This window comes from Ranitomeya variabilis, chromosome 2 (genome assembly GCF_051348905.1).
Source record: "Ranitomeya variabilis isolate aRanVar5 chromosome 2, aRanVar5.hap1, whole genome shotgun sequence".
In the NCBI taxonomy this organism is placed as follows: Eukaryota; Metazoa; Chordata; class Amphibia; order Anura; family Dendrobatidae; genus Ranitomeya; species Ranitomeya variabilis.
This window is the reverse complement of record NC_135233.1, coordinates 391727552-391753640: the sequence shown is the minus strand read 5'-3', so window position 1 is coordinate 391753640 and position 26089 is coordinate 391727552. Positions and strand designations below refer to the sequence as shown.

Genomic DNA, 26089 nt, shown 5'->3' with positions numbered 1-26089 from the left:
GCGCAGACAGTCACATATTACACGTCAAAGGCGCAGAGGAAAAAAGTAAAAAGAATCTTCTGTGTTATTTAGATGTGATAATTTGTTATTTCCCCCGGAGAGGGAGCAGTCGCTGAAGCATAAATTACAGAGATGTAGGGGGAGCGATGCTGGATTCTGCGGATCTGCGGATGTTTAGAAGACCGTCACATATAGTGTGTTGTTTTGGGGACAGAGCAGATGGGATATAATGCGCCGTAGGATGCGTCATCTATCACCGTGACAATGCGCAGGTTCCTCGCGATCCCAGCACAACAGGGGGGAAAGGACGAGATTCACTTCTGTGGTGACACCAACCGGACGGCTGAAGATTGGCAGCGGCTCTGCCGCTCATTAATTTAATCATATTAATATATTACATGTACACATCAGAGGAAATGTCACATCTAAAGGTTTCTGGGCTGCGAGGATCCCGCAAGGATCAGGACACGGTGGTTACCTGTCAACTGGACGGGTGGGGGAGGGGAGAGAAAACCAGGAGGTAATATCTAAGGTAGAAAATAGCAAAGAGTTCCAAGAGTGTTCTCCAGAACTACCGTACGTGTGAGGACTCAATCATTCCTAGGATTATAAAATATTGTTATCTTCATACAAATCTCAGCTACAGCAGAATAGTGACTGCAGCTCTGGGGTATAATACAGGATGTATCTCAGGATGAGTAATGTATGTACACAGTGACTGCACCAGCAGAATAGTGAGTGCAGCTCTGGAGTATAATACAGGATGTAACTCAGGATCAGTAATAAATTGTATGTACACAGTGACGGCACCAACAGAACAGTGAGTGCAGCTCTGGGGTATAATACAGGATGTAACTCAGGATCAGTAATGTAATGTATGTACACAGTGACTCCACCAGCAGAATAGTGAGTGCAGCTCTGGGGTATAATACAGGATATAACTCTGGATCAGTAATGTAATGTATGTACACAGTGACTCCACCAGCAGAATAGTGAGTGCAGCTCTGGGGTATAATAAAGGATGTAACTCAGGATCAGTAATGTAATGTATGCACACAGTGACGCACCAGCAGAATAGTGAGTACAGCTCTGGGGTATAATAAAAAATGTAACTCAGGATCAGTAATGTAATGTATGTACTCAGTGACTGCACCAGCAGAATAGTGAGTGCAGCTCTGGGGTATAATACAGGATGTAACTCAGGATCAGTAATGTAATGTATGTACACAGTGACCGCACCAGCAGAATAGTGAGTGCAGCTCTGGAGTATAATACAAGTTGTAACTCAGGATCAGTGACTGCACCAGCAGAATAGTGAGTGCAGCTCTGTGGTATAATACAGGATGTAACTCAGGATCAGTAATGTAATGTATGTAAACAGTGACTGCACCAGCAGAATAGTGAGTGCAGTTCTGCTGTATAATACAGGATGTAACCCAGGATCAGTAATGTAATTTATGTACACAGTGACTGCACCAGCAGAATAGTGAGTGCAGTTCTGCTGTATAATACAGGATGTAACTCAGGATCAGTAATGTAATTTATGTACACAGTGACTGCACCAGTAGAATAGTGAGTGCAGCTCTGGAGTATAATACAGGATGTAACTCACGATCAGTAATGTAATGTATGTATACAGTGACTGCATCAGCAGAATAGTGAGTGCAGCTCTGGGGTATAATACAGGATGTAACTCAGGATCAGTAATGTAATGTATGTACACAGTGACTGCACCAGCAGAATAGTGAGTGCAGCTCTGGAGTATAATACAGGATGTAACTCAGGATCAGTAATGTAATGTATGTGCACAGTGACTGCACCAGCAGAATAGTGAGTGCAGCTCTGGGGTATAATACAGGATGTAACTCAGGATCAGTAATGTAATGTATGTACACAGTGACTGCACCAGCAGAATAGTGAGTGCAGCTCTGGGGTATAATACAGGATGTAACTCAGGATCAGTAATGTAATGTATGTACACAGTGACTGCACCAGCAGAATAGTGAGTGCAGCTCTGGGGTATAATACAGGATGTAACTCAGGATCAGTAATGTAATGTATGTACACAGTGACCGCACCAGCAGAATAGTGAGTGCAGCCCTGGAGTATAATACAGGATGTAACTCAGGATCAGTAACTGCACCAGCAGAATAGTGAGTGCAACTCTGGGGTATAATACAGGATGTAACTCAGGATCAGTAACCGCATCAGCAGAATAGTGAGTGCAGCTCTGGAGTGTCATACAGTAAGAGGCGGAGCCTGCTTGCCGTGTGCTCTGTGTGCTGCCTAGAGAGAGCTCCTGGGAAGGGAGGTAAAGTTTTTCATCCAGGACTTTTTGTCTGCCCCCTTCCCAGGAAAGAAGGCTCATTTTGGGACTGGCCTCCGGGGCTGGGCCCCCGGCTCCCACCTCCCGGTCCAAGCCGGCGGGGGGTGGGAGGATTCCAACTCCGGCTAGGGTCACAAGATCTGGCCAAGGATCAGGCAAGGGATCCAGCATGAAGACCCGTAGGACCCCTGAGGCCGCGGCGGCTCCTTCCCCCGGAGGTAGGCCTAGTACGAGCAGGGGTGCTGCAGTGGTGCCCCTTGGTTGGGGTACCAAGGCGGCTAGAGAATCCGCCGTGGGCTATGGTTCAAGCATCCATGCACACCTCTGCGAGTATGAGGACGCCTCAAGGAAGCTAAAATCCCTCTGGGGGGAGTTGAGGGTAGCTAAGGAGAGGTCTGACAGGGCCTCCGGCAATAAGAAGGCCGAGCTATCCGCCGCGGTCAAGAAGATAAAAAAATCCATACAAGACCTGGAAAGCCGGAGGTGTGAGATCCTGGATGGCAGCGGGCCCTTCCGTGAAAAGCTGGAGAACAATGACCGGTTTAGAGCCATGACTGGTGGGGCTCCGGAGGGGTGGAGGAGGATGATGAGGAAGAGGAATGCGAGGAAGAGGTCGCGCCCTACCCACCGCCTGGTGGCCTGGTAAGAGACCTCCAGGTGTCGCATAGCGGGATAGCCCCCGAGCAGGTGGCTCTCCCGTCAGATTCTGGCCCTTCAGGGGACAGCGGGAGCGAGGGGGAGGATGAGGATGGTGGTAGTAGCAGCAGCGAGGGGGGCTGCCTCGTCATGCAGCAGATCAGGCAGATCGAATCCCCGGTCCGTTTTAACCAGCTGAGGTTCGGGGATGAGATCTGCGAGGATGAGGCAACCAGGAGGGGGATGAAGAGAAAGGCTAAGAAAAGGAATAAGAAAACATCTACTGTGGAGAAATATGTGTATGTCACCCTCTCTGGGGCCCCCCGATCCCGCTGTGCGGCACCCGCTACCCACCCCGGCTCGGGCTCTGTTGTGGGTCCGCAGCGAGGGAGCGGGGAGATTACAGGCCATGACACGCAGGGCGCTGCCCTCTGTTTGTGGTAACGGAGGGGGTAGTGATGTGTCTGATATGGAGCATGATGTGGAAGGTGGCCCAGAGGTGGGCAAGAAAGTGACAGCCGGGACCGCATCTCCGGCGGTGAGCGCTGGGGTGTCCGGGTCTCCCACTTACGGATCTGCTAAAACTGGATCGCTTCTGGGGACGCAGGCACCTAGTAAAGTAAAGGGGGAAGGGCCTGCGGCTCCGGCAGAACAGGCTCATAGAAAGAAAATGGTGGGGCTCCCCTGGCGGGGTCTGCGGTGAGGTCGGGGTCTCCTGCATTGGGGGCACCACCGCTGGTGGATGCTGCGGGGGAGTGGCCTAGCCTGGGGCCAGCTGCTGGAGTTGCTGTGGCCAGGGGACTGGTACCACCGGGGGGATTCCTGGGGGTGGATCCAGCTCTGGGTCGGCTCTGGGGGTCCCGCTGCGGCTGGTCTCAGGGGGCGTGGCCTTTTCGGCACCCGCTGCCCATGTAGGAGCAGCTTTGGATAGCTGTGCTGTGCGGCTGGGGGCGTGGCTTTCTAAGCAAAAGAAAAAAAAAAAGGTCTTAGCTACTGTCAGCAATGGAGCAGGGACTGCAGCTGCAGCAGACAGCAGCAAGGGCGCCTGCCTGGCAGGGTCCCCTGAGTCTGGGGGCTGACCTGCGGTGGGGGCTCCGGTGACAAGGCAGGATGGAGCTGGAGGCGGGTCTGCACCTGGCTTCCTACCTGCCAGTGAGGGGGGAGGCTCTGTGCCTGCTGTGGTGCAAAGTCAGGCTGTGCTGCTTAAGTCCTATGGCAGCGCGACCCTTAAAGGGACACAAACGCTGTGTGTGTCAAACCCCCCAGCAGGGAAGATGCCACCAGTAGGTGGCGGTAGCCGAGGGGAAACCGAACCTGGAAATACCCAAAAGGTGAGGCAAAATAATATTGACCCCAGTGTGCATGTGAGTGAGAGTGGGGTGACTGATGGAGTGGATGAGGAGGGTACGGAAGTGTCTATGGTTGAGGATGCGAGTGGCAGTGCTTCTAAGGTGGCAAGTGTGAATAGGGTGGCAAGTGTGAGTACGGTGTCTGATGGTAGTGGGAGAAGGGGGGAGGGGGCTGGTCCATCTGCCCCCCCAGCCACAGGTTCTCTGAGTTATTCAGGGGTGGTGGCTGGAGCCTCGGGGTCTAGTCAGGGAGTTTCCTCGCCTCTGGACCTCAGGGATAGCATCTTGCGGCGCCGTTTCCTGGAGGCCCTCAAAAAGGGAGAACGGACGATCGAAGTAGAGGGAAGAGTGGGGGACTTGGCCTTTTGGCTGGATAGACACGGCCAGGCTGCCTTCCAAGATAAAAGGGAAGGGGAAACGGTTTGGTCCCTCCCGACAGCCGGGCAGGGGGTGTGTTATGATCCTTAGTGGCTGAGGATCACAGAACTGACGAGCTAAGTAACTGAACATAGAACGAGCTCTAGGGAGGTGGTAACTGGACTGACCGCAATCCTGATCCTAATCAAACACACTAAAGGTAGCCGGTGAACGTGCCTGAATTCCTAGACGTCACGACGCAGCCTGAGAAACTAGCTACCCCTAGAGATAGAAAGTAAGACCTCACTTGCCTCAGAGAAATAACCCCAAAGATATAGAAAGCCCCCAACAAATAATAACGGTGAGGTAAGGGGAAAATACAAACGTAGAAATGAAAACAGATTCAGCAAATGAGGCCCGCTAGTACTAGATAGCAGAAGACAGATAGGAAACTGTGCGGTCAGTAGAAAACCCTATACAAAATATCCACGCTGAGAATTCAAGAACCCCCACACCAACTAACGGTGTGAGGGGAGAAACTCAGCCCTCTAGAGCTACCAGCAAGCGAGGAAATCACATATTAGCAAGCTGGACAAGGACAGATAATAAACCAAGAAACATATTTAACACTGATGATCAAAAAATGAACAAACAGAAACTTAGCTTCTCTTGGAGAGACTGATAACGAAGGTAGTCAGGAGAGATCAAAATAGCACTGAATACATCGACAGCAGGCAACAACTGAAAGTCCAGGTGAGCTAAATAGGAAACCAACTAGCAGATAACGAGACAGCTGATCCCAGCCACAGACCTGCAGAATGACAAAAAGAGCCACCAGAGGGAGCCCAAAGATAGCACTCACACAGTATTACTTGTGACCACAAGAGGGAGCCCAAAAACAGAGTTCACAACAGGGGTGGCCAGGGGTGGCCTGTGTGGTGACCTAGGTCACCCGTATAGCCGCTGCCCCCGTTCCTTTTCCAGCACCATCTCTGGCCCAGCAGGGGGGAGCCAAGGGGGGGTTCCCGGTGGTGCAACTTCTGCTGGGGCTGAGGGTGGAGGCGTGAGGGGAGCTGAGGGGTCAGTGAGGAAGGCGAGGCTGGTACATCTGCCCACCAGTGGCAACAGGTGAGGAGACGTAAGGGCAGGATAAGCCTCAGGCAACTGGGGTGATGACTGCCCCCACCCTGGAGGCGGCAGCCAAAGCCTCTGAGGCCCTGGGGAAAAAGGCGGTGAGCGAGGAGATCCGGAGGATGGAGAGGGAGGAGTTGGCTGCTTCTGATAACTCTTCCCAGTATGAAAGTCTGGATGAAGAGGTGGTGGAGCAGCCTAAAAAAACGGGTGACAATAGTACCGGTAAGAGTCAGAAGAAGAGGAAAAACAAGGCTAAAAAATCTAAGCCCCCCCTGGCCACTAGGGTGCCTACGGAAGGGCTCACCGACTCCCCTCTGATCCCCCTCTCCAATCGGTTCCAAGCCCTCGATGACTCTGCTGTGTCGGAGGTCGGGGGTGAGGGGCCGGACGCAACATCTGGGGTGCCTTCGGGGAGTGGTGAGGTCTGTCCTCCGGGGGATTCACACTCCTCTGGAGGGGGGACTACCTCGGGGTCCAGGGGCGAGGAATCTATTTCTGGGAAGTCCAGTGCTGTAAAGGAGGATATGGACACCTCGGTGTCTTTAAAGAGGAGGGGTGAGTCGGGCTCCTCTCAGAGGGGGAGAGGAAATCAGGGGGTACGGTTAAAAAACAGGCCATCTAACACAATCACTCATGATGGCGGAACCTACCCCGTTGACTCTGGCGTCGATTAATGTCGCCAACATATAGTCAGATATGGCTAGATTTACGGCCTTTGATTTTTTCACCCGGGTTGAGGCTGATATTTTATTTTTGCAGGAGACCAGACTAACGGACCTGGGGTCCATCTACAAAGCAAAGAGGGAATGGAGGAGTGGGCCCTCATACTGGTCTCTTGCGGCCGAGCCGTAAAGCGGGGTAGCGGTCCTTTTTAAGACCGCGGAGGTGGAATGCAGACGGGTGATCGAGGTAGAAATGGGGAGATGTTTGGTCCTTGACGTCTTCATGAGGGGACAGGAGCTTCGGCTCATCAATATCTATGGCCCGCAATCTAAGTGGGACCGTAAATGTCTCTTCCTGAGGATCAAGCCCTATCTTTTTACGAGCCGGCAGGTGGTCTTCGGTGGGGATTTTAATACTGTAACCAGACTCCGTGATAGGGGAGGCCCCGGAGACCGGCTGGTTTATGATAGCGTAGCCTTGAATACCATAGTAAGCGAAGCTCGCCTGGTGGATGTCCACATCCAGCACACCCCAGGTCACGGGGGTTTCACCTTTTTTAGGGGAAGCAGTAGGTCTAGGATAGATAGGTTTTTTTTAAAGGAGGAAGCCGTCTCTTCTGCAGTGTCTGCTGTTGAGGTGGACTTCTCCGATCACCGTTTCATTTTCTTTACTTTGAATGTTACAGAGACCCCCGGATGGGTAGAGGCCTATGGAAGCTGAATTCGTCCCTTCTGGAAGAGGCGGAAGTAAGACAGTCCTTTGAGGAATTTCTTCAGAGCCAGGTACCTCTCTTGGGTCTTTGTAGCAGTAAGTCTGAGTGGTGGGAGATCTTCAAAAGAAGGGTCGCAAGGTTCTTCCGTCAGCTCTCGAGCCTCAGGGGCCTGAACAGGTACCGCCTGTATCGGGAGCAGGGGAGGAAACTCGAGCAGCTCGTCTCGACTGGAGGGGACGAAAGGAAATCTCCAGGGTGAAGACCTTGCTCAAGGGGTGCCAGTATGATAGGCACACATCTTGGTTTTTGAGAGGGATTTCGGGAGGTACCGCTCGCCCGACCCTTACAAAACTGCAGGTTGTCAGTGAATTGTAAGATGGTGAGAGGACTGATTGACAGTACGGGGTCCCTGAACAGATCCAAATCAGGGATCCTGGAGGTGGTCAGATCCTTCTACTTGCACCTCTTGGGGAGGAGTGATCCTGATCGGGATGAGATGTCGGCTTTCCTGACTGAAACCATCCCTGAGCCAGGGGATGACCCCTCTCCATGTTTTGGCAGAAGCAATCAGGGAAGAGGAAGTGAGACGGGCGATTGATGAGCTCCGGCCCAAAAAGTCACCCGGTAAGGATGGATTAACATCCGAGTTCTACAAGACTTTTAGGGACTCTTTGGTCCCCCTCTTGACTGAGGTGTTTAATGAGTGCCTCTCCTCGGACATTCTGCCCAGTTCAATGAGGAAGTCAGCCCTGATTATCCTGTCAAAGGGTAAAGACTCGTCCCGTATTGAGAATTGGCATCCCATAGCGCTTCTCAATACGGACTGAAAGGTTCTGGCAAAGGTGCTTTTTAATCGGTTGGTGCAGTTTGCGCCCCGGCTCCTTTCAGTGGCCCAGCACTGCTCTGTTCCAGGCCGCAGTACATTTAGTGCTGTGCTCAGTGTCCGGGAGGCAGTGGAGCAAAGCAGGGCAGGTCACTGGAAGGGGTACTTGCTGTCCTTAGACCAGGCGAAGGCCTTTGACCGGGTTAACCATGAGTACCTCTGGTCCGTCCTTCTGAGGTATGGTCTGCCTGGGAGGTTTGTTGATTGGTTGAGAGTTTTATACAATGGGGCAGAGACTTTTCCGCTCGTGAACGGTTGGGTCGGACACCCTTTTGAGGTGAGGTCTGGTTTCCGCCAGGGCTGTCCTCTGAGCCCACTGTTATACGTGTTTGCGATCGACCCCCTTTTAAGGAGGGTGGAGCGTGGACCGTTAGTGGGAGTCGGGATGGACCAGGTGGAGCCAGAGGCCGCCTTGAGGGTAGTGGCGTACGCTGACGATGTTTCCCTTTTTGTATCCTCGAGAGAGGAGGTAGATTGGGTGATGTCTGAGGTTGAACGCTACTCGGTGGCATCCGGGTCCATGATCAACCGGGACAAGTGTGAGAGTCTCTGGCTGGGAGGGGGAGATCCAAGTTTTGATCTCCCGGACACGCTTCCGGGGCCTCAGGCCACAGCAAAAATATTAGGCATCAGTTTCGGCCCGGGGGACTATCCCCAGCAAAACTGGGAGGGCAGACTTAAAATTGCCGCCCAGAAGGTGGATCAGTGGAAGGGTTGGTCTTTGACCCTAAGGGAAAGGGTTAGTCTTGCCAAGGGCTATTTGCTTCCTTTGCTAATATATTTGGGCAGCGTTTGCATCTTGCCAGGGCCTCTTTGGACACGGGTCTACAGCCTGTTTTTCCAATTATTATGAGGAAATAGGCTGAACCTAATCAAGAGGGAGGTCACGTACCGCACGAGGAGACTAGGAGGGTTGGGTATGGTCAACCCAGTGGTGTTTCTAGTAAACACCTTTCTTAAGGCAAACATCGCCAACCTCTGGTTAGAGAGGGCTCCACTGTGGGTATTCTCCTGTAGGGGGTGGTTTCAGCCTTTCTTCCAGGAATGGGAGACAGGAGGGCAGGTAAAGGACACCTCATGGGCATCTTCCGGCTTATGCTACCCCGGTTCTGAAGGTGATCCGTCGGTGGGGTCTGGGAGTGTGGGAGATCAGGACCATGTCGAGAAGGTTTCTTGACAATAGGGTCCTGTTGACCCACTTTCAGAAGCACCTGGCGCTCAGGGATTGCCCAAGCCGGGATCTGGAGGTGGGGCTCGGGTTATTGAACTCTAAGTGGATCCCCTTGAAGTTTTGGGACTTGGCTTGGCGTTGCTTCCATGGGAAGCTGTATGTGAGGGACAACCTGAAGTGCAGATGCTCTGATGACCGGGATTGTCCCCGAGAGGAGTGTGGCGGTATGCTTGAAAGCATGGAGCATTTCCTGCTTCGGTGTCCTTTTAATACAGAGGTCTACAGCAGGGTGGGTGCTTCCATTGGCTGGCCCAGGCTGGCAGGCCTTTCCTATGCGGAGTGGGCCTATGGGGCATTCAAGTCCCTTGGTGGCCGAGATCGGGGCACTGTTTTCTTAGTTAGTTTAGTAACTAGGTTCCACACGTGGAATGCACGGTGTCTAGTGTCTACTCAGCGGAAAGTCCTCCCCAGGGAAGAGGTGATTAGGAACATCCTGGGTGACCTGGCAAAAGTGCGCTTGCTGGAGTTTGAGAGGCTGGGTGCAGGGAGGGCCTCTCTTCTTTGGAGGGGTTTCTCCTTTAATGTGCTCTAGGAAGAGAAGTTATGTGTGACTGTGATAGGGTTGAGTTAAGGTACCGTCACACTAAACGATATCACTAGCGATCCGTGACGTTGCAGCGTCCTCGCTAGCGATATCGTTGAGTGTGACACGCAGCAGCGATCAGGATCCTGCTGTGATGTCGCTGGTCGCTGAATAAAGTTCAGAACTTTATTTGGTCGTCCGATCGCCGTGTATCGTTGTGTTTGACAGCAAAAGCAACGATACCAGCGATATTTTACACTGGTAACCAGGGTAAACATCGGGTTACTAAGCGCAGGGCCGCGCTTAGTAACCCGATGTTTACCCTGGTTACCAGCGTAAAATGTAAAAAAAACAAACAGTACATACTCACATGCGTCCCCCGGCGTCCGCTTCCCACACTGACTGAGCTCCGCAAAGTGAAAGTGAAAGCACAGCGGTGACGTCACCGCTGTGCCCTGCTACTGCCGGCGCTCAGTCACTGCAGGAAGCGGACGCCGGGGGACGCATGTAAGTATGTACTGTTTGTTTTTTTTACATTTTACGCTGGTAACCAGGGTAAACATCGGGTTACTAAGCGCGGCCCTGCGCTTAGCAACCCGATGTTTACCCTGGTTACCCAGGGACCTCGGCATCGTTGGTCGCTGGAGAGCGGTCTGTGTGACAGCTCTCCAGCGACCAAACAGCGACGCTGCAGCGATCGGCATCGTTGTCGCTATCGCTGCAGCGTCGCTTAGTGTGACGGTACCTTTAGTCTTATTTATCTTTTTATCTTTATTTTGTAGGGTCAGATAGATGTGTAGGGATAGGGAGGGACAGATAGGGACAGTCTTTAGGGACAGGTTGTTAGTATTAGGTTGGTAGTGAGGGTCAGTGAGGGACAGGTAGGGAGAGATTGGTAGGGCTATAGGGACAGGATTTTCTCTTTTGTGTTGTTAGGGAGGGTCAGGGTGATGTGCGGTAGATTAGGGTGAGAGCCTCTATGGTCTCCAGTTCCTGGTGGTGGGCTGTAACCCTCACTTATAGATTTTTGTTTTGTAATTGGTAACCCGGGTATAGGGCTTGCAAGCATTGAACTTGGGCCTGTTCTTTGGTCATGGTTAAGGTGTGTACTGGTTATTATTATGTTGTATTGATATATGTTATTATAAGGTTGTATGTATATATGTTACATGTGTTCTATGATGCGTTTAGGGGGGATTTAGTTTAGGTGGGGTGGGGGGTGGGGGGATGGGTTTTGGAGAATGGACATCCGGCGGGATGTCAAGAAGAAAAAAAAAAGGCCATAAACTTTTATGGACCTTGCTGTGTAGGAAAGGCCACAAACTTTTGTGGGACCTGGTGTGATAGGCCACAAACTTTTGTGGGACCTTTGGGGGAATGGTGGTGGTTTAGTTTAGGAGGAAAAAAAAATAAAAAAATAAAAAAAATATATAAAATAAAAAATATATATAAAAATATATGATTAAGTTTCGGCCAGGTGGCCTATTTACTTTCTTTAGGGCAGACGGCCGACTTTTGTTTATTGTTCTAGGGATGAATGGATGGGTATGTGTGTATGAGGGGAAAAAGGAACAAAGGAAGGGAAAAAAGGATATAGGTAGAGGTCTCTTCTTTTGCTGGGGGGTATTAATGAAATGGAGGAACATTTTGTTTGTATAAATCTGCTGGACATTGGACTTTTGGGGATTGTGAATAATTTGTTTTGTTATTGAGCTTGTCTGTAAGCTTTGCCTGTAAATTTTGTTTTGTACTTTTATAATAAAAAAAGAGATACAGGATGTAACTCAGGATCAGTAATGTAATGTATGTACACAGTGACTGCACCAGCAGAATAGTGAGTGCAGCTCTGGAGTATAATACAGGATGTAACTCAGGATCAGTAATGTAATGTATGTACACAGTGACTGCACCAGCAGAATAGTGAGTGCAGCTCTGGAATATAATACAGGATGTAACTCAGGATCAGTAATGTAATGTATTTACACAGTGACCGCACCAGCAGAATAGTGAGTACAGCTCTGGGGTATAATAAAGGATGTAACTCAGGATCAGTAATGTATGTACACAGTGACCGCACCAGCAGAATAGTGAGTACAGCTCTGGGGTATAATAAAGGATGTAACTCAGGATCAGTAATGTAATGTATGTACACACTGACTGCACCAGAAGAATAGTGAGTGCAGCTCTGGGGTATAATACAGGATGTAACTCAGGATCAGTATTGTAATGTAAAGTATGTACACAGTGACTGCACCAGCAGAATAGTGAGTGCAGCTCTGGAGTATAATACAGGATGTAACTCAGGATCAGTAATGTAATGTATGTACACAGTGACTGCACCAGCAGAATAGTGAGTGCAGCTCTGGTGTATTAGACCATGTTCACAAGTTACATTTTTGCTGAGTTTTTTTTTGTTTTTTTTTAATGCAAATTAAAAGTTGTGTTTTACAGTATCAGCAAAAGATATACAAATTTCAGAAATCTCATGCGCACACATTGGTTTTTATTCCTTACTGAATTGGAAAACTGTTGTGTTTTTGAAAACTGCAGCATGTCACTTTCAACGTTTTTGCATTTTTTCACCCATAGAAAGCAATGAGTAAGAGCAGACACGCAGGTACCAGGTTTTGCTGTATTTTTGGTGCAAAATTTTTTTTTTTCTAGGAAAAACAGGCACTAAACTGTCTGATAAACGCAACAAAAAACAGCAAACCCTCCTTTTCTAAGCAGTTTCTTTACTGCTAAGAGAGTAGGTTTTGCTTGCAGAAAAGAAAAAAAAAAAACACGGCAAAAACGCAATGTGTGAACATAGGCTTTATACAGGACACCACTGAGGTTCAGTACAGGATAATTCATCTCTGAATGGAGGTTTGCATGAATATTCTCAGTACTGGGCGACACACAGGGTGTTCTGTATGGGCAGTTGGTCCTAGAGTCAAACTTCACCTGGATTTTTAACTGATTTATACAATGTAACAATCCAATATTTATAAATGGAGATTTGTTTGTATGTTGTGCAGTTTGAGGGTTCACTTATTTTGTGGCTTGTGATTTGGCAGAAGGAACCATCACAGGCCCATGGACTCCAGTAAGGGCTCCCCCCCCTTTGCACCCCTATATTTTCTCCATTGCTCTGCATTACAATGTGGACCCTCGTTCCCCATGGTTATATACTGACCCCTCTTCCTTCAGTCCGAGCCCATTGTATATTAGTTTATTTGCAGCGAGTGATCGGTGATGGCTTTTATTACCTGCGTGTGACAGAAGTCCGGGAGATAAGAGACTCTGGACCCCGTGCGGCAGCAGGCGAGCGTTCTCCTGAATCGCCACTCCCAGCGATCGCTTTGGGGGCCTCCCGGGCCTGGAGCTGTGGGGACACAATGGACACAGTATAAGCAGAACTTCTATACCTTATAGCAAACTATGTTCTGCCTCCACAAAGAGGAGGAGAATATAAGGACATTAATGTGGAAATGACATCATTACATGAAGAGAAGTTCTGAAAACTTCCAATTGACTTTGTTTCAACAAATATCAATTCTCAAAATCTTTGCTTGCCGTCAGTGAACAAAAGCAACACTGTTTCAGCTCAAAGGTGGGGGTGACAGAGCTATTCCTGTTCACACAGCCAATGAGTTATTACAAAATATCAATAAAAATCCTTGATCTCGAGACTGAAGTAACAAGATGTCATTACTGAGGGAAGAAGTGATTATCTAGCCTGCTACACTGCGACAAAGTCTCAGCGGTGAGACATTAGTTATCTGTGGGTTATCAGCCTCTGGATGTTAACTGTGAATATTTCAACTTTCTTCTTTTTTTATTTTTTCTTATTTTTGTTAAGTTCCTTTTTTTCTGCGGCTGTGCTTTTTATTTTAAGGTTTCAATACAACAGCAAAAAACAGAGATTTTGAAAAAGCTGAGAAAATGAAAAAAAGTTGCAGCCTGAACTTTAAGATAACTCTCACTTCTTCTGCTGGTAAAAGTGCACCAGAGGCGGCGTGCTGTACATGCTGAGCATCTGCAGGTGGTGAGGCTATCCTGTGCGGACCCCGCTGCCCTCCTCATACCCCATAGCAGCCACCGTACGGGTGTTCAGCGCAGATCTAGGGATCGTCAGGGATGATTTGTGTCAATTTGTAACTAAGTGATGTCAATATGAAGATTTAACAACCCAGAAAATATTACAGCGAGTGGCGCACATCTCCGGGTGTCACTTATCCCGCAGATAATCAGCTCTCGTATCCTCCGGCACTGATTACAAAATGTCAATTATTTTTCAATTTGGACAAGTTATTAAAAGAATATATCTTGTTGATCTCTTCATTTCAGAGGAAAGAAAAAAGTTTACAGAACGACAGATGGCAACAAGATAGCGATCGATGGATCCATAGATAAATAAATAATAGATAAATAGATAAGATATAGATAGATAATAGATGATAAATAAATGATAGATAAGATAGATATAAGATAGATAGATAATACGGTAGATGGATAAATAATAGATAAATAGATAGATAACAGATGAAAGATAAATGATAGATAGATGATAGAAAGATGGATAAATAATAGATAGATAATAGATAAATAGAAAAATAGATAGATCGATAGATAATAGATAGATAAATAGATAAATAACAGATAGATAATAGACAGATAATAGATAGATGATAGATAAATAGATAGATAAATAGATAGATCAATAGATAATAGATAACAGATAGATAATAGATAGATAGATAGATAGATAATAGATGGATAATAGCTATATAGATGATAGATAGATAGATAGATAGATAGATAGATAGATAGATAGATAGATAGATAGATAATGTGATAGATAGATAGATAATAGATGGATAATAGATATATAAATACAGTGGGGCAAAAAAGTATTTAGTCAGTCAGCAATAGTGCAAGTTCCACCACTTAAAAAGATGAGAGGCGTCTGTAATTTACATCATAGGTAGACCTCAACTATGGGAGACAAACAGACAAAAAAATCCAGAAAATCACATTGTCTGTTTTTTTATCATTTTTTTATTTGCATATTATGGTGGAAAATAAGTATTTGGTCAGAAACAAAATTTCATCTCAATACTTTGTAATATATCCTTTGTTGGCAATGACAGAGGTCAAACGTTTTCTGTAAGTCTTCACAAGGTTGCCACACACTGTTGTTGGTATGTTGGCCCATTCCTCCATGCAGATCTCCTCTAGAGCAGTGATGTTTTTGGCTTTTCGCTTGGCAACACGGACTTTCAACTCCCTCCAAAGGTTTTCTATAGGGTTGACATCTGGAGACTGGCTAGGCCACTCCAGGACCTTGAAATGCTTCTTACGAAGCCACTCCTTCGTTGCCCTGGCGGTGTGCTTTGGATCATTGTCATGTTGAAAGACCCAGCCACGTTTCATCTTCAATGCCCTTGCTGATGGAAGGAGGTTTGCACTCAAAATCTCACGATACATGGCCCCATTCATTCTTTCATGTACCCGGATCAGTCGTCCTGGCCCCTTTGCAGAGAAACAGCCCCAAAGCATGATGTTTCCACCACCATGCTTTACAGTAGGTATGGTGTTTGATGGATGCAACTCAGTATTCTTTTTCCTCCAAACACGACAAGTTGTGTTTCTACCAAACAGTTCCAGTTTGGTTTCATCAGACCATAGGACATTCTCCCAAAACTCCTCTGGATCATCCAAATGCTCTCTAGCAAACTTCAGACGGGCCCGGACATGTACTGGCTTAAGCAGTGGGACACGTCTGGCACTGCAGGATCTGAGTCCATGGTGGCGTAGTGTTACTTATGGTAGGCCTTGTTACATTGGTCCCAGCTCTCTGCAGTTCATTCACTAGGTCCCCCCGCATGGTTCTGGGATTTTTGCTCACCGTTCTTGTGATCATTCTGACCCCACGGGGTGGGATTTTGCGTGGAGCCCCAGATCGAGGGAGATTATCAGTGGTCTTGAATGTCTTCCATTTTCTAATTATTGCTCCCACTGTTGATTTCTTCACTCCAAGCTGGTTGGCTATTGCAGATTCAGTCTTCCCAGCCTGGTGCAGGGCTACAATTTTGTTTCTGGTGTCCTTTGACAGCTCTTTGGTCTTCACCATAGTGGAGTTTGGAGTCAGACTGTTTGAGGGTGTGCACAGGTGTCTTTTTATACTGATAAGTTTAAACAGGTGCCATTACTACAGGTAATGAGTGGAGGAAAGAGGAGACTCTTAAAGAAGAAGTTACAGGTCTGTGAGAGCCAGAAATCTTGATTGTTTGTTTCTGACCAAATACTTATTTTCAACCATAATATGCAAATAAAATGATTAAAAAACAGACAAAGTGATTTTCTGGATTTTTTTTTCTCAGTTTGTCTCCCATAGTGGAGGTCTACCTATGATGTAAATTACAGACGCCTCTCATCTTTTTAAGTGGTGGAACTTGCACTATTGCTGACTGACTAAATACTTTTTTGCCCCACTGTAGATAGATAATAGATAGATAGATAGATAGATAGATAGATAGATAGATAGATAGATAGATACTGTAGATGATAGATAGATGATAGATAGATAGATAGATGATAGATAGATAGATAGATAGATACTGTAGATGATAGATAGATGATAGATAGATAGATAGATAGATAGATAGATAGATGATAGATAGATAATAGATAGGCTATTAAACTCAAAACAGATAAAACGTGTCACTAAATTTGGACTGAGCATCCAACAAGCATCTTAAAATGCTGCCGAAAAATGGCAGACATTGATAGAAATCTCTAAGTGATGGACGTCACAGGTTCTTCCTCTTCTTCAGACACTGAGATAATGACACATATTAGAGGGTTAGTTGTTCCCAGCGAAGGATTTGGGGAATAACCTGCAGATTACATCCTTGCAGTAAGAATTGGGGACAGGAGTGGAGAAGCGCCCGGCGCCTCTGCGCTCACGGTCCCTTTATGTAGGATGATGGATGATTCTACAGCCGGGGGCTCCACTAACAGCATTAACCTCACCCGTCAGCAGCAAAGATTTTCCTCCAGGCCCCAAGAACCTCATAAGATGCGAGTCTCAATTTCCAATCTGATGCATAAAAATGCAGGAAAATAGAAATCTGCGCCCCTTCGCCCGGCCTTTACCGCTTGCCATAACCGGATTTACCCACTAACATTTCTAGGAAAGTCCGGACAATAAAATCTACCTACTGCAAATCATCTCCTATCACAGAACATTGAATTTCAAGGAGGATACATAGATGGGTTTACAAGAAAGCATGAAACGCGTCAGCATCTGTGAAGAAGCAGGAAAATGACAACAGTTCAGCCAACTGCATAAGAAACGCACTGTGGATATAATGATTGGGCTTCAGCCGGGACCCGAAGAGACCATATAGAGAACCAGAAACAGACTACAAACATGGAGTACAAATCACCAGGATCAGAATGGTACTACAGTCCTCCATAACCAACTACAGATCACCAGAAATGTAGTATAGGCTACTGTACACTTCCCGCAGAGCACTCCACACACCACCTAGAGTGCCCACCATACCACCTACAGAGCACTCCACACACCACCTACAGAGCACCACCAGAGACACCACCAAGAGCACCCAGCATACACTGCCTACAGAGCACCCCACACACCACCTACAGAGCACCACCCGGAACACCACCAGCAGAGCGCCCAGCATACACCGCCTACAGAGCACCCCACACACCACCTACAGAGCACCACCAGAGACAACACCAACAGCACCCAGCATACACTGCCTAGAGCACTCCACACACCACATACAAAGCACCCCACATACCACCTACAAAGAGCCCACTATACACTGCTCATGGAGAGCCCCGCACACTACCTACTGAGCACACACACCACCTACAGAGTGCCCACCATATCACCTACAGAGCACTCCACACATCACCTACAGAGCACCCCCTGCACATCACCAACAGAGCACCCAGCATACCCTGCCTACAGAGCACACCATGCACAATGCCCACAGAGCACCCCACACAACACCTACAGAGCACCACCAGAAACACCACCAAGATCACCCAGCATACACTGCCTACAGAACACCCCACACATCACCTACAGCGCGCCTATAGAGAGCTCCACATACAGAGCGACCATCATACACTGCCCAGAGTATCCCATGCACCACCTAGAGCACCCATCATACACTGCCCACAGAGCGCCCCACACAACACCTAAAGAACACCCCCACACAACACCTACAGAGCTCCACGTGTACAGTACACAGAGCGTCCAGTGCACATTGCTCACCGAGCACCCCACACACCACTTAGAGAGCACCCACCGTACACTGCCCACAGAGCTCAACACACACACCACCTACAGAGCACCCCACATACCTCCTACAGAGCTCCCCGTTCACACTGCCCCGAGTGCCCCACACGCAACCTACAGAGCGCCCACCATACACTTCCCACAGAGCGCCCCATACAAACTACAAAGCGCCTCTTGCATGCTGCCCACAGGGCTTCCTACATACTACCTACAGAGCACCCCGTGCACACTGCCCGCAGGACATCCCACGCTCTCTGCCCACACAGCATTTCACACACTACCTACAGAACACCACACACATCAGCCACAGAGCACTCTTTACACACTGCCCAAAAAGCATCTAATTCACCATGTAGTGACAAACTGCCTGCAGAGCATCATAGGAAATTACAACCAAAAGGTACACATCAGGAGGACAGGATGTGGGGGTGCCTCCGAATGATGTGAAAATAGGTAGACATTTTTTTTCATTAGATAAAAGACAAAACCAGTGCGATTCCTTCTTCAGGTACAGAGGGACATAAGACGACTACAAATCACAGGCTATGGCACAGAGTACAGAGTGCCGCACACAGTCTGCAGTGCACCAGATAAGGACAACAAGCCTCAGCAGTGCGCCACAATCATATTACAGACAACCATACACTCTGTGAGCCCACACTAAGCGTGGACTCTCACATTCTGCACTGGTTCTGTCACATTGTATCAGTTTTGCCCTCAGTGTTCCTTTGTTGTTATACGTAGAAGTTTCTCAAAACCAGAAGAAATTTCATGACGATGATCCAACAATCTATGAAGACAATTTACTCATCTGAGGAAAAAACCTCTCCTGGCGATGAGATGGCGGCTCGGAGCTCTTCGGGGCGCGGGGAAGCGGCCATTACTCTTTAATTGCGCCCTGATTGTTTGTTGATGTTTTCACGCTTCTGCTTAATTGTCTGAGTTTTTGTCTCAGTTTAAATTAAGGAATTCATTTAAATCTAAAGTTTAATTAAGACGAAAAGTAATTAGTAACATAAAGAGGAGATGCGAAAGATGGTCACTCGGACACGAAAATTAGTTATCTAGGGTGTTACATAGGACTACTGGTGACATTTACTACATTATCTGTACTCAAGAGAGTTATCACTGTTATCTGTGGTGTTACATAGGACTGCAGGTGACATCTACTACATTATCTGTACTCAGAGTGATCACTGTTATCTATGGTGTTACATAGGACTGCAGGCGACATCTGCTACATTATCTGTAGTCAGAGAGTTATCACTGTATTATCTGTGGTGTTACATAGGACTGCAGGTGACATCTACTACGTTATCTGTGCTCAGAGATATCACTGTGTTATGTGTGGTGTTACATAGGACTGCAGGTGACATCTACTACATTATCTGTAGTCAGAGATTTATCACTGTTATCTGTGGTGTTACGTAGGACTGCAGGTGACATTACTACATTATCTGTACTCAAGAGAGTTATCACTGTTATCTGTGGTGTTACATAGGACTGCAGGTGACATCTACTACATTATCTGTACTCGAGAGTTGTCACTGTTATCTGTGGTGTTACATGGGACTGCAGGTGACATCTACTACATTATCTGTACTCAGAGTTATCACTGTGTTATCTGTGGTGTTACATAGAACTGCAGGTGACATCTCCTACATTACACTGTGTTCCAAATTATTATGCAAATAATATTTCCTCATATTTTCTCTAAATTACCTATCTGAATTGCAGTCATTGTTATTTTCCAGTCATCTACTATTCTAGTATAATTGCAATGTTTTGGAACAAACTGCCTATGAAAACAGTATCTTTTAAAAAAAAAAAAATAAAACACTCAAAATGCATGTTCCAAATTATTATGCACAGCAGAGTTTTCAACCTTTTTTTTTATTTTGAACAAAAAAATGGTCAATTGTGAAGTTATAAGCATTATCAGCTTATTACAAAATGAAATCAAACAGTTTTCAAGTGAAAACTTTATTCTAGGTGATGTTACATTTGCACATAGGACCCCTTGTTATAAAGAAGCTCCCGAACTCTCTCGTCCATTGAATTTGTCAGTTTTTGGATGGTTTCTGCTTCAGTTGTTTTGCATGTGGACAGAATCCCCTCCCAGAGCTGTTGCTTAGATGTGAACTGCCTCCCGCCATCATAGACACTCCTTTTGATGACGCTCCAGAGGTTCTCAATGGGGTTGAGGTCAGGGGAAGATGGTGGCCACACCATAAGTTTGTCCTCTTTTATGCCCATAGCAGCCAGAGATGCAGATATGTTTTTTGCAGCATGAGATGGTGCATTATCATGCATGAAAATGATCTTGCTGCGGAAAGCACGGATCTTCCTCTTGAACCATGGCAGGAAGTGTTGTTTTAGAAACTCCACATAGATTATGGAGTTCATCTTCACCCCTTCAGGGATCATAAAGGGGCCGACAATCTCTCTCCCCATGATTCCAGCCCAAAACATTACTCCACCTCCTCTTTGTTGGCGCCTTAGCCGTGTTTTCATGGGATGTCCTTCAACCAGCCATCCTCCACTCCATCCATCTGGACCATTGAGCGTTGCACGGCACTCATCGGTGAACAAAACAGTTTGGAAGTCAGTCTTCATGTATCGTTTGGCCCACTGGAGCCATTTCTGCTTGTGTGTAGTGGATAGAGGTGGTTGACAGGATGGCTTACGCACCTCTGAAGGACCCTGTATCTTGTTGTTCTGGGGACGTTGGAGGCACCAGCAGCTTCAAAAACTTGTCTGCTGCTATGACAAGGCATTTTTGCAGCTGCTCTTTTAATCTTACGCAATTGCCTGTTGGAAAGAGTCCTCAATTTTTCCTTATCAGCACGCACACGTGTGTGCTGGGAATCAGCTACATACTTCTTGATTGTGCGATGATCACGATGAAGTGTCTTGGCAATGTTGATTGTAGTCATGCCTTGACCTAAATACTCCACAATTTGTTGCTTCTCAGCAGCCGACACATCCTTTTTCTTTCCCATTTTGGCAAAAAATGTAGGCTGCTTAATAATGTGGAACAGCCATCTTAAGTAGTCTTGCCTTTATTTGGACACACCGGCCAAACTAATGTGCACAGGTATCTGCAATTGCTTTCAGTGATATAAAGAGCCCTGACACACATCACCATCAATGAGTTTAAATGACAAACAAAAAAATTCTAACCTTATCACTCCTAAACTCTTTGTGCATAATAATTTGGAACACAGTGTATCTGTAGTCAGAGAGTTATCACTGTGTTATCTGTGGTGTTACATAGGACTGTAGGTGACATCTACTACATTATCTGTACTCAGGGAGTTATCACTGTTATCTGTGGTGTTACATGGGACTGCAGGTGACATCTACATTATCTGTAGTCAGAGAGTTATCAGTGTTATCTGTGGTGTTACATAGGACTGCAGGTGACATCTACTACGTTATCTGTGCTCAGAGATATCACTGTGTTATCTGTGGTGTTACATAGGGCTGCAGGTGCACACAGCGGGACGAGGGCTCTGGATTCCCTTGAAGCCATGGTAAATGTAATAAGATTAATGGGAGTGTTTTGCAGCAGGACATTATTTCATTACTTCCTATGGGATCAGCTGCGTTTTGGGATAATTTATTTGACATTTCGCCTTCATTCTCTCATTTTGCGGACATAACTATAAACAACAAAGGAAAAAAATCCACAACAGATAAAACAATAAAATACAATTCTCTGGTACAAGATGCCGGACCCCCCTCCCCCGACGCCCTGAATTATGTTGAATCCATAATACGCACAACGTTGTGAGACACGAGAAGATCTTCATCCTGGTGATGGAGACGTGAGGCCGCTCGCTGCCATTAGCTTCTCCAGGGCTACTGGTTACACGCATTTCTATGGAGATTTCAGGAGTATTCATTAATGTCTTTGCACCAATTGTTTAATGATACAAATGTTGACTTGTTTACCATAATTGTGCTACAATTTGCAACATTTTTCTTTCCTTTTTTTTATAAATGCTGGAAAGTGGGTGAAGTTAGCAGTGGGGTGTGGCTTCTAATCCGGGGCAGACATATAATTGGTGCAGCAGCTCAGGGGCCCAAGAGGTCAAGGGGTCACTATCACCTCCAAAGCAGATGGAGCTGTGCACTATGATTGGCTTTTGTGCTGCAAAGCGACCTGGTGGAAAGTTTTATGCAGTTTACACATTTCACCACTGAGACCTCTGCTGACTGTCAGTGAATCGAGTTTCATTTCTAACTTCTACAGGAGGAAAAGCTGCCTGGATCTAATACTTCTCACAGAGGAGAGTTCGGTACAATGTTTCCATTGTAGACCTTCTGCTCTCCAGCTCCAATAACTCATTAACAGGGGATGGGAGTCATTATACCAGAATGGGGTCCAGGATGGGGGTCATTATACCAGAATAGGGTCCAGGATGGGAGTCATTATCCCAGAATGGAGTCCAGGATGGGGGTCATTATACCAGAATGGGGTCCAGGATGGGGGTCATTATCCCAGAATGGGGTTCAGGATGGGGGTCATTATCCCAGAATGGGGTTCAGGATGGGGGTCATTATCCCAGAATGGGGTCCAGGATAGGAGTCATTACCCAAGAATGGGGTCCAGGATGGGGGTCATTGTACCAGAATGGGGTCCAGGATGGGGGTCATTATACTAGAATGGGGTCCAGGATGGGAGTTAATTTATTATACCAGAATGAGGTCCAGGATGGGAGTTATTATACCAGAATGGAGTCCAGGATGGGGGTCATTATACCAGAATGGGGTCAGGATGGGGGTCATTGTACAAGAATGGGGTCCAGGATGGGGGTCATTGTACAAGAATGGGGTACAGGATGGGGGTCATAATACCAGGAAGAGGCCCAGGATACATGATGGTCATGATGGAGATGCTATTACAAGTATGTCTTTTTAGGATCTAGCATGCTACAAGGGCCTCTACATCTGACCAACATGGAGGTGGGGGCCCAGGTCCAAATTTTGCAGCGGGGCCCATGGAACTTTAGTTATGCCACTGCTTGTTACAATGCATCAGTGCAGCTAAATTCCTGCAGTCCGGTATGTTTCATGATGCCATAGTTTCATTATCGGTACATAATGGTTGTATTATGGGAGCTCAGCAGCAGTAGAAAAAAAAAAGCCCCCACCATAACCCAGCACAGTCACTGACCAGGAGGGGAGGCAGTAAAATGTGAGGCCCTGCAGCAAGAATATAACTGCAGCTTTGGATGTGACTGGAGTATAAGGATGTAACAAATGACTGCACCTTACCAGTGATACGCAGGGATCCCGATGTTATCGTACCCCTCAGTCTCCGATTATCCCATATAAAGACAGCGCGTCCCCTGCGAGCCCCGGTCATGCAAGATGCTGCCTATTTAGGGCATTTCTTCTGCAGCAAGATAAATCGCTCTAACATTTTATTACATTTTTATTTTAAACTCGTCCTAATAAAAAAAAGAAATAATTCCGGTTTATTTTTAGAACAATTTAGTTTTAGAATCATATTAAGGTCAAATTAAAATCCCTTTTATTTGGAATTTATGACAAGTTTCTTACAAGCCAAAAAGGTAGTTAAACTCTTCTTGACCCGAGAGACACATGTAGCCTCCGGAGGACGGGCGGCCACAAGGAGGATCACAGGGACAGGTGGACGATGGGAAATAATGCAATAGATGGATATAGAAAGTGTAACCTACTATTACCGTCCTATCACATAACCCAGAAATATAAGCTTTGTAAATCATCACATTAAAGGACAATCAGCAAAAAGTCTGTCTACGGAAATCCACAGTCTGAGAAGGAGAGGAGGGAGATGCAGCTGCAGATTAGGGAAGAGGAAACATCTGACTGATGCACAGGAAGAGCAAAGATCCCAGAATGCAAGAAAGGTAAAGGGAAAAGATAGAAGAGAAAGCGAAAAGTAACAAACTCTGCAGGTTCCACAGTAACTGAAGTGAATCCAATCTCCATCCACTACTATTTATACACAATGTATCAGTCCAGATCTGTTCATATCTCCGACACTTGTCTACATGGGATGCAAAGGCACCAATCCATCAGCTGTGAGCTGTATGATGCGATGCATTAATGTGAACATTTCCAGTGTATTTTCTTGAGGAATGGTTGCATTTTACAGCGCCAGCACATTAGACTCGATTCTGTACATATGCAGCGGATTTGAGATCTGCTTCACCTTCAGACATGGAAATGGCGCACTGCTATATCCGCAGTGGTAAATGGCGCTGTGTGAACTCTGAAATACAGATTCTATGTGGCAAAATCGCTTTATTGCTCACATGTAGCGGATAAACTGCAGATTATCCAGTTTATTACAGAAAAACTATAGCAGATTATATTTTACTAAATCTAATTCACAGACTGCAGAAGAAAAAAAAACTATACAGAAGTTGACGTCCGGCATCTATTTGAAATCCATTGCATGTCAATCATTCATGTAGACTTTCACCCTTCCGCTGCAGTTTTCAGTCTTTGCAATGTAAACAGTGAAATCTGCTGCAATTTTGGATTTTTTTCCAAAAATCCAAAGTATTTCTGAATGTGCCCTCGAGTTTGTGCAAGTTTTTAGTCTCCATTTATAAAGGTTCCATTCATTGAGAAGCAAAGACGCAGAAAACAAGGGAATTAGACACGAAGGCCATGATTAATCATGACGGGAGTTTTGCTCATCAGTCCTGATGAAGGAAGAGATGGAACAGGATGCGCCAAATTCAATAGAAAACCAGAGCTTCTGATCGCACCTGATGCCCCACAAAAAGCGCACGGCTCTCAGTGACTCGAGCACATTTCTGCCCTAATCCTTCATGGTGTAAATGGTGATGACTTTGCGGCCATGCAGCTTCACGGTACGGCCGAGCTGGCCTGGATAGGCTTAAATGCACTAAAAGTAACAAAAAACATAAGGATAAGATAAGTAAAGCACAGTTTGTTTGTTATAAGTCATTGAGCCCTTGGCCTGAAGTTAGCCGAGCCGGGGACAGCACAGTAGAAACCTCACTAAACTTCAGGGGCATCAATAGGACGCAGAAGAGATTGTGAATCAATGTCCCCAACACAAACTGGTGGAAATGAAAGTGAGGACAGGTGTGCTGGAGAGGAACCGCAAGACGCCCTCCGTAGAGGGAGCGGGTGCATGTGGCACCACAGACCGTTCCTCCCTCATCATCGTTCCTGACAGATTCTTCTCTAGTTTTGCGATTGGCTTTCATCGTTGTCACTTCTGGTAGATTGAGGTGGCACCTGAAGCCCAGATTCCACAGGTCACCAAGCTTCTCCAGGATGGCACCTTCAACACAGGTAGGTTTCTGTCTTCCAGTCCTTGGAGAATCACTCAATCTGCTATGCTGACCTTTAGGCCGGCCTCACACTGGGCGTAAGACAATACGCCACGTATTATACGTCCGTACTACGGCCGTAATACGGAGAAATGTTCCCAAAATATTGATCCGTAGTCAGGGTGTGTCAGCGTATTTTGCGCATGGCATCCTCCGTATGTAATCCGTATGGCATCCGTACTGCGATATTTTCGCGCAGGCTTGCAAAACCGACATCTAATGGATTTATGTGCTCAAATGTTAGGGAAAACATATATACAGTATATATACACTCACCGGCCACTTTATTAGGTACACCATGCTAGTAACGGGTTGGACCCCCTTTTGCCTTCAGAACTGCCTCAATTCTTCGTGGCATAGATTCAACAAGGTGCTGGAAGCATTCCTCAGAGATTTTGGTCCATATTGACATGATGGCATCACACAGTTGCCGCAGATTTGTCGGCTGCACATCCCAAAGATGCTCCATACAAGGCAGGATGGATCCATGCTTTCATGTTGTTTACGCCAAATTCTGACCCTACCATCCGAATGTCGCAGCAGAAATCGAGACTCATCAGACCAAGCAACGTTTTTCCAATCTTC

General features: G+C 46.7%; 1 protein-coding gene across 4 annotated transcripts in view; it reads right to left on the bottom strand.

Moving 5' to 3' along the window:
* Nucleotides 1-26089, bottom strand: part of DACH2 (dachshund family transcription factor 2) — a 386452-nt gene that overhangs the window by 192541 nt on the left and 167822 nt on the right. For all 4 annotated transcript variants that reach the window (XM_077286496.1, XM_077286497.1, XM_077286493.1 and 1 more), the window contains exon 2: nucleotides 13066-13181. In XM_077286496.1, the coding sequence (XP_077142611.1) occupies nucleotides 13066-13181 (116 nt within the window). The remainder of the gene's footprint in view (nucleotides 1-13065; nucleotides 13182-26089) is intronic.